General features: G+C 50.1%; 1 protein-coding gene across 2 annotated transcripts in view; it reads right to left on the minus strand.

Annotated features, from left to right (window-relative positions):
- ARHGAP22 (Rho GTPase activating protein 22) overlaps window positions 1-9659 on the minus strand; it is a 169443-nt gene that overhangs the window by 25055 nt on the left and 134729 nt on the right. For both annotated transcript variants that reach the window (XM_077746435.1, XM_077746436.1), the window contains exon 4: window positions 3899-4027. In XM_077746435.1, coding sequence (XP_077602561.1) covers window positions 3899-4027 — 129 coding nt within the window. The remainder of the gene's footprint in view (window positions 1-3898; window positions 4028-9659) is intronic.

The following is a 9659-nucleotide window of genomic DNA, read 5'->3' on the forward strand; positions in this document are numbered from 1 at the left end:
TAGGCTCTGCCATTCTCTGTTCAAAACCCACCAACGGCACCCCATCACTCAAGCAAAGCCAGAGTCATCACCATGACGACAAGGCCCTGCTGACTCACACTCCATTACCTCTCTAACCCCACTTCCTGCTCTCTCCCTCTTCGCAGACTCTGCTCCAGGCACACTGGCTTCTTTGCTGCTCTTCCAGCATGGACACTGCTGCCTCTGCCTCCAAAACTCTCTGCCCAGATATACATGTAACTTACCCCTTCACCTCCTTTCCTCAAATGTCATGAAACACTGACCTCCATTGCCCTTACTTGCCCCCCCTCCCCCCGCCACCTTTCTCCACTGAGCTCATCGTCGTCTAACCTGCAACGGGCTTATTTGTTACCTGTTCTCTCTTCTAGAATGTGCATTTCATGAGGGTAGGGACCTTGTCTTTCCTGCTCACTGCTGTATCCCTGGCCCTGGCACACATTCTCAAGTGAATGAATGATTGGCTGAGTGAATGAATGAATGCCCAGATGAGAGGTACTGCCGTCAGGGCCACCTCTGGGCAAGCCATCACCAATAATGGGCTCTGCTGACCCTGTGGGTCTGCTGCCCCCCGTTTTCTCTGCAGGGACGGCCGGGCTGGCCCCAACTGCAGCAGGCACACTGCCCAATCCTGTCTGTCAGAGGTGGCCTGCTCTCTGCCAGAACAAACATGCTTGCAAGGGCTCACCGACTCCGTTATTAACAGTGAAAGGAGGACTGATCCTCTAAGCCTCCTTTCCAGGGGAACCCAGGCTAATAACAGCTTTGCTAGGAAAGCTACAGAGGCTGACTGAGCCCACCTGCAAGTGCCCATGGCCTGCCCAGACATGTCTGGCGTCGCTAACCCCCGGGATTGCTGCGTTTCCTCTATGCTTCTGGTAGAAAGGAGATAAGCGCCTTTGATGATGGTTCCTGTTTGAAATCTTACAAGTTCTTTAGCACTCAGCCTGAGAAATTTGATAAACTNGGAGAGAGAGGGAGGGAGGGAGGCAGGGAGGGAGGGAATGACAGACACACACACACAGGTGTGGCCAGAAGCTGGCACCATGAATAAAGCAGACCAGATATGGAGCACCCTGCATGGTCTGAGTCAAAGCATAGCCTCTGGGGATAGAACATCCACCCTTGTTTCTCAGCTTTGCTCCCTAACTACTTGGGTTGTCTTGGCCAAATTACTTAGATTCTTTGGCCTTTAGTTTCTCTGGGTTTTTTTTTTTTTTCTGTTTGTTTGGTTGTTTTTTAATATAGTGAAGTAACTGTACATCCAGAAGTGTACTTAAAGCATATACGTACAGATGAACACATTACTATAAAATGAACACATGTGTAACCAGGATTATCCGGACGTTTATGGCGTTCGTTTCTTTGCCTTCCTTTATTTCTGCTGCCTCATTACCCATCCACAAATTATACAGTTTCTTTCTGCCCTATTTTTCAACTTCATATCAATGGAATTGTACCTTTAGCACATTATTGAGCCTCCCTAGCCCCATGGTAGGTTTTTAGGATTCGTGCATGTTGCTAGGCAGAGCTGTAGGTAATTCTTTCCCATTGCTGTAGAGTTTTCTGCTGCAAGAGCACATCATATTTATGGACCCGCTGGATTGCTCCTGAACAGCGGGTTAGGGTCAGGCCATCATGGGTAAGGCTGCCGTGAACGCGTGACGTGTCCAAGTCCCCGGCGTACCTGCGCACATATTCCCATCTGGGCCGTGCCTCGTGGTGGCACTGCTGGGCCCTCGGGGTGCATAGCAACCCTTGCAGATCCTAGCAATACACACAAGAGCGTGTAGCTCTGTCCTCATCCCCACCTGGATCCACCCGCCTTCTCCATTTAGTCCTTCTGGTGGGTGACTGCAAGTGGCGTGGTGTGGTTTAACGTGCACTTGCCTGATGCCTAACGAGGTAGAACACCGCCGCCTATGTTCACCGGTCACAAGGATCTGGTTTTGGGTGAAGTGCCCGTTGGAGTCTTTTGCCAGAGTTTCTACTGGCTTGTCTGTCGTTGCCTTACGGGTTTGTAGGGGTTTGAGGAGGAAGTCATTTGATGGCTGGATGTGGTACAAACACCTTCTCCCACCGTAGATGCTTGTCTTTTCATTTTCTTAATCTCCCATTTAATGAACAGATGCTCTTCCTTGCATAGAGTATACTTTATCCATCTTTTCCTAAAAGACTAGTGATTTTTATAACTCCTGCAAAAGGAATCTTTCTCTACCCCAAGGTCACGACGATGTTCTCCTTTCCCCGGTGTTCAAAGGTGCCACCTGTCATAAATGAAGGTCCAGCTGCATCAGAGTCTGCTTCTGGGCGTGATTTTGTTCCACAGGTTCAATCCCAACCACCTGGCACCCAAGGAGGTCCGTGAAGGCTGCAGAAATCCACGGGTGCGCCTAGGTGTTGGGTCAAAGTTGCCACAACCATCAGGAGGCAGGAGGCCGCGGCTAACGGTGTGAGGGCATTTATGAAGCACAGAAAAAAAACTGACTTTCAAAGTGATAATGACCCTCCTACATGAGGATCGGTGTAGGGGAGGTGGCCAGGCAGGCCACAGCGGGGATGGCAGAGGAGAGCTGGTGGGGTGAGGGGAAGGGAGGGGCTCGGTCGATGGAGCACACTGGGTCGGGAGATGGGCTCCAAGGCCCCAAAGGTGAGCTTCCGCCCCTGCCCAGCTGTGCACCACTCAGACACTATGCGGGGGACAGGGGACGTCCATGGCTCCTGGTCTCCACATTCGGCAGGGAGCTGGTGGCTGCAACCCAACCAGCATGGTGATCTTTTCCCGATGACTGCAGAGGGCCACCCTGCCTTTCTCTTGCACCCCATGTCCGTCCGCAGACCCTGGCAGTTCTGCCTTCAGAACAGCTGCATCTGAGCCCTCTTCACCGTCTCTTCCACTCCCATGCTTGCCTGTGTCCCCGTCACCCTCGTCTGATGGCTGTCTCAGCCAGCCGTGTCCACTCCTGTCTCTCTCTGCTCCACCCCTCACATGCCGGCCAGGGAGCCCTTTATAAATCTGGGTCCGGTTGTGTCTGTCTCCAGCTCAGAGCCCTCCTCGGTGCCCCATCAATTGAGAACAAAAGCTGAGATCCCCACCATGTCCCCAAGGCCTCGGTGACCTCTCCTGCCTCATGTCCTCCACTCTCCTGTCCTCCCTCCCTCAGACCTGCTGGTCTTCCTGAGATCCTGTGTCCACATCTCTCATTCCCACCTCGGGGCCTCTGCACTTGCTTGCCCCTCCACCCGAATGCTCTTCGCTCAGCATTTCCCTGGCTTTCCTGGCCACTTGTTGAGCTGGCTGGGCTATAGCATCTAACACACCGTCCCCTCTATCATCCTACTTAGCTTTACTTTGTTACATTTCTCTCTACTAAAAACCACGTGACACCTTGACTTGCCTATTGTCCGTCTCCCACTAGACAATGGATGGGAGGGGAGGGTTGAGGGATCCTGTATTTTGTTTATCACGGAATTTCTGAGTGTCCAGGTACGTTTCAGGCATCCAATAAGTGTTTTTAATAAAGGTGAGTATATGGCAACCACTGCTGTCGGCTCAGGGACAAGGAGCCGGCTGTGTGGGTGGCGCAGGGGCCCCGCGTGGCTGTAGTGAGGCACGGCAGAGGGAAGGACACTGGCTCCAGCGGACCACTTCAAAAGCACCTGCTGTCCGGCAGGGGTCTGGACGCAGGGAGGCAGTACACACACACCACAGGATTCTAGCCAGCAGGGGGCAGCTTGGCTCGCCTGCTGAAAGCGGCTAGGGACACGGCCAGTGGGTCCTGAGTGAGGGAGGTCTTGCAGGCTCAGCACGAGGCGGAGGGGGCATGATTACCTGAAGGCAAGGGTTCTAGAGGGTGAGCATGCGATCTACGGGCAGTACCTCCGCCAAGTGGGGCCCAGATGACCCGGCGGATGGCCTGCACCCAGTCCTCCATGTCCCGCTGGGAGCTGGCCATGAGCAGGAGCGCCTCGGGGTTGGCCGGCACCTTCTCCCGCTCCCCGGCACCACCTGCAAGACAGGGAGACACAGGCTTACTGCAAGGACCCCGTGCGGACAGCGGGGCACACGCCCCCAGCACGGTCCACCCCCACGCCAGCTAGCCTGGCCTTCCCTGCTCCATGAGAAGGCCTCCTCTCCCAAACCTGTCGGCGATGGCCGAACCCCCGGTTCCGTTCTGGCAGCCCCCTCCCACCCGCGGCCACTCCGTTCCCACCTCACATGGCTGTCTCTGGGGCCCTTCCAGCTTTCCACCTAGCTCCATTTCCGCATCAAAACAGAAATCATTAGAAGCATCCCCTGGCGCTATTAGGAAAATAGCATTCGCATTGGAGGCCAACTGGGAGAAGCTCCGAACTCAGAGTAGCCTCGCTATGTGTTCTGTTTTAAATCAGTTTTACCCCTAGTCAGTACAAAGTGCTACCTCACTATGCTTTTAACATCCACTCTGATGTTACAGCCCTCCTTCCCCAGCCTGAAAAGGAGACCTGATTCCCCATACACAGAACATTACAGAGGCCAGCTATTAAACCAGGATGGAGCAAAATACTCTAGAATTCCCCACCCGTCCCCACTCGCAGCTAGGCATGGGATCTAAACGCAGAAGGACGGGAAAGTTCAGATGCTCATTAAATGACTTCTTCCCTGATGTAGCTCCAGCGGATCTCACGTTTTCATGTATAAATGTACGTGTCTGTAGGGTGTACACAAAAAACAGTTATACTCAACTTCATCTAAAGGATTTTCAAGAATGATCTTGTCTTTGTTCATTCCCAACATCCTGCAATATGTAACTCTCCCAGGTACTAGCCTCTGGTTCCAGAGTCACCGACCCTAAGCAGGACTGTCCCAGGTGGGAGTCCCAGGGTCCTGGGTTCTCGAGGGGGTGGGGCGGCAGTTAGGGAGAACCAGGAGATCCTGGACACCCCTCTAGAGCCTGCAGCCCTAGGATGGAGACAGAAGCGAGTGCTTCCTGAGTGCTCGGTACCTGCCCGGGACTCTTCTAGGAGCTGCAGACGCTTAAGTGGACAAAACCATCCTCCTAGGATTCTTTAATCTTCACGAAGACTCTGTGACAGGAGGTACTGTTACTTTCTGCAGTTTCCTCAGGCAAGGAAACTGAGGTACAAACAGAGTGACGAAGGAACTCACTGGAACTCACACAGCTACTACGTGGTAGAGGCTGGGATTCAAAGTCCCCTGCTCTGGGCTCTGACCGACCCCATGCTCTTGTCATCCCTCACAGACAAGGCAGCCTGGTGGGATCAGTCTGACAGTGGTCCCAACAAGGCCACCAAGGGCCAGAAAACAGGGGAGTGCACTCTGAGAGCCGGAGCACAGGGTGGGGTGTGTCCTCACCGAGGGGACACCCAAGCAGGGCCAGCAGTCTAGACAGGCCTACGCGGCCCACAGCTCAGGAGGGTGGTGAGCAAGGAGACAAGCCTGCCGGGACCCCAGGACACCTTCTAGAGCCCTCACCACACACACAAGCCCCGCTCCTCGGGGCCCTGGGCAGCGCTGGGGAGCAGGGTGGTGGAGGGGAAGGGGTCACGGGTCAGGGACGGCAGAGCCCGAAGCCAGAGAAGTATGTGTGCACCTGCCAGAAGTGAAGGCTGCACGCATGGCTCGTGGCTGCCACGGTCATTTGTGGGATGTGGGTACTGCCACAGAGGCAGGGAGAGCAGGGAGCGGAAGCCACATGCCACCAGGAAGCTTTGCTACATAAGCTTCTCTGAACCAGTGTCTCAAGATGGCTCAGAAAAAGATCTAGAACTCCAAGAATTTGTTATAGTTACTTGCTTGTCCTAAATACTCTTTTATATCTAATCTTGACTTCTTTTTTAAAATTTATTTTTGAGAGAGGGAGGGAGGGATGGAGGGATGGAGGGATGGAGGGAGGGAGAGAGGAAGGGAGGAAGAGAGAGAGAGAGAGAGTCAGAGTCTCAAGCAGGCTGCACACTGTCAGCGCAGAGCCTGACATGGGGCTCAGACCCACAAACTCTGAGATCATGACCTGAGCTGAAACCAAGCATCTGACACTTAACCGAGCCACCCAGGTACCCACTGACTTCTTGTTTTAAACTCTTTTTCCTTAAGAGACCCACTCATGTCACACAAGCTTCATTCAAGTTTCACACCAAACTTGGGTCCGTCCCACCCAGAGGTTGGCAGGTACACTCACATCCATCTGTGGCCCGCCTGGAGTCCCCCGTCCTGTGTGCTTACCTTTCCACATATCTTCACGTAGGTTTATTCATGCATATTTAAACATTTTTTTAATGTTTATTCAATTTGAGAGAGACAGACAGACAGACATAGAATCTGAAGCAGGCTCCAGGCTCTGAGCTGTCAGTACGGAGTCCAATTTGAACCCAAGAACTGCGAGATCATGACCTGAGCTGAAGTTAGATGCTTAACCAGCGGAGCCACCCATGTGCCCCTACTCATGCATGGTTTTATACACCTATGACCAACTTTAAAAAAAAAATGGTCACATGTGATTTCCCAAGTGATTGCACCATTACGTTCCCGCCAGCAGGTGTACAGAGAGTTCTGGGGCTCTAACTTCTCCGCGGCACTTGGTACGGACGGTCAGTCTTTTTACTCTTAGCCATTCTGATGGGTGTGTAGGGGTATAGCATGGTGTTTAAATGCAGTTCCCAAATGACTAATGATTTGGACATCTTTTTATGTACCTAACTGCCATCCATAGACCTCCTCCAGTGAAATATCTGCTGAAATCATTTCTTCATTTCTGAAATGGATTGTTCATTTTTTCCTTATTGAATTGAGAGTTCTTTGCATATTCTGGATACAAGTCTTTTATCAGATGTATGCTCTGCAAGTATTTCTCCCTGTCTGTGCCTTTTCTTTTCATTCTCTTAAGAGTATATTTGGAAGGGAATTTTTTAATTTTAGTGAAGCCCGATTTATCAATGTTTTTCTTTTACTGAGTGTGCTTCTCTAGGAAACCTTTGCCAAACTCAAGGTCATAAAAATTTTCTCCTTGAAGTTTCATGGTTTTAGAATTTACATTTAGGTCTGGGAGTTAATTTTTGTATTTGGTGCAGGTATGGATTGAACTTCATTCTTTTTAAGGAGGCTTCAACACAGGGCTTGAACTCACAACCTTGAGATCAAGACCTGAGCTGAAATCAAGAGTCGAACACTTAACCAACAGAACCACTCCAGTGGTCCATATCTGGTATATTTTTTATCTTGTGCATTGTAGGTTTGACCTCTAGAAGTTTGACTTGGGTCTTTTAAAAAAATATCTTCCAGGTCTTAAGGTTTTTGAACCTATTGGAATACAGGTATGAAAACTGTTTTAATGTCTCCAAATTCTAATAGTGTCATTTCTAGGTTGGTGTCATTTTCTCCTCATTGTGGGTCCTGTTTTCTTGATTCTTTGCATGCCTGATATTTTTTATTTTTTCGGGACCAGACATTGTGATTCCTAAATCGTAGGGTGCTGAACATTTCTGTATTCCTCTAAAAATTCTTGAGTCCTTTTCTGGAATGAAATTAGGTTACTTGGAAAGAGTTTGATCCTCATAAATTTTGCTTCTAAGGTTTCTTAGGTGGGTCTAGAACACTCAGGATGGAGCCAGTCCTTTCCCATGGCTAAGGGAAACCCTTCTGTTTCCTATGCAATGCCCCATGAGTCATGAGGTTTTCCAAGACGACAGACAGAAAATGCACCATTCCCTGCCCTGTGTTAGAGGGGACGCGGTTGCCTGGAATCCTCTCTAGGGGTTCACTCCTTGCATTCAGCTCATTTCCTCACATGCACATGGTGATGAGTTCTCAAGGAGTTTTCTCTCTGAGCAGCTCTTTCCTCCTGGCTTGCCCATCCTGCAGACTCTAGATGCTTTAGTCTCTCCATCTCTAAGCTCTGTCTCCTTAATGCCTGAATACAAGGAATTCCACTTGGGGTTCCCCTTTCTGCAGCACGGCCTGGAACTTTCTCCAGCACAGCCTGGAACTTTCTCCAGCTGGGGCATGTGTGGGCCTTATCTCATTTGTTTTCCATCTTTGGGGGATCACAGTCCTTCACTGCCTAATGTTTAGTATCTTAAAAATTATTTGATTACCTGTCCTTTTTTTTGTGGGGAGGCAGTTGTTTTAGGTGAGAGAGCAAATTGCTCCCTGTTGCTCCATCGTATCTGGAAACTAAAGTCCTGCTACCACTTTTAAGGACCTACTACATGTAAAACACTGTGCAAGATGCTTAACACACATGGCCACAGTTAGTCCTCATAAACACAGTAGAAAGGAGTGTTACTGACTCCATTTTACAGATGAATAAACTGATGCTCTGAGAAGCTAAACATTTAGCTCACAAACAAGTACAGGGGCCAGGATTCAAACCAAGGTTTGTTCAACTATACGTGCATTCTCTATTTATAATATAAAACCTCCTCTCTGGCAGCAGAGAGGAGTGTAAGAAAGGTAAAACAAGTCATTAAAGCAAACTCTGGGACTTTCCACAGCATTCAATTGTTTACGCTTACTTTTTTCTCTGCTACTTAGGAAAAGAGTCTATTAGCTTTAGTTTAAAAAAAAAAGTTGTAGCAGCCAATTATTTCAGGGAGAAACACATCTTGAAGGCTGAGGGTCTCTTGTTACTGTTTTTTGGCTTTTCCCCTTTCCTTTTTTTAAACCACACTGTGTGACCATTGTGTTTCCATTCCATCCTGACACATGTCACAGGCTTTTGAGGCCTTCTAGAACAGCGCTTAGAGCACAACCTGGGGTCAACCCTCAGCTCCACCAGGGGGAGCACCATGACTTAACTTTGCCAAGTGTCAGAGTCCCACACCTGTAGGGTGAAGAAAATGAAGGAAGCTACCCTTTTGGGAGAATGAGATTGAGATATTCCCCTAGCTTAGCACCTGGCACCCAACAGGTGCTCTTTACATGTTCACTTTTTAAAATAAAAAATGTTCATTATTTTGGAGAGAGTTCATTATTTCATGAGCAGGGGAGGGGCAGAGAAAGGGGGACAGAGGATCCAAAGTGGGTTCTGCCCAGACAGCAGAGAGCCCGATGCGAGGCTTGAACTCACAAACCGTGAGATCATGACCAGAGCTGAGGTTGACGTTTAATCGACTGAGCCACCCAGGCGCCCCTAAATATTCACTTTTAGTACACATTCAATGAAGACAACAGAGAGCAGAATTTTCCACCCTCAGCACTACCGATATTTGGTGCCAGATCATTCTTCCTGGGGGTGGTGGCCAGCCATCCTGTGCACAGTGGGATGTTTCGCAGCATCCCAGGCCTCCACCCACCGGATGCCTGTAGCGGCCGGTCCCCATCTCCCAGGCTGGCCACCAAAAAGTCTCCATATATTGCCAAATGTCCCTTGGGGGCAAAACTGCTCCCAGTTAATAATCAGATATATAACAACTGGATGTATACTTCCTATGTGTCTAAATGTCCTTTACAAGCCTATAGTTGTGAGGTGTCCCACAGGCATAGCACGACATCTCTGAAAATCACCAGGACCTCATCTATCACACCAGCCTCCTCTTGTGTTCCCATCTCAGTGCCAGGTACTCAAGGCAGAAAGTTGGGGTCACCTGGCCTTCCCCCAACCCCCTGACCCCTTTTCCCCACACTGACCCACAGTCTCCTCTGG

This window comes from Crocuta crocuta, unplaced genomic scaffold (assembly GCF_008692635.1).
Source record: "Crocuta crocuta isolate KB4526 unplaced genomic scaffold, BGI_CrCroc_1.0 scaffold28, whole genome shotgun sequence".
NCBI classification, from domain to species: domain Eukaryota; kingdom Metazoa; phylum Chordata; class Mammalia; order Carnivora; family Hyaenidae; genus Crocuta; species Crocuta crocuta.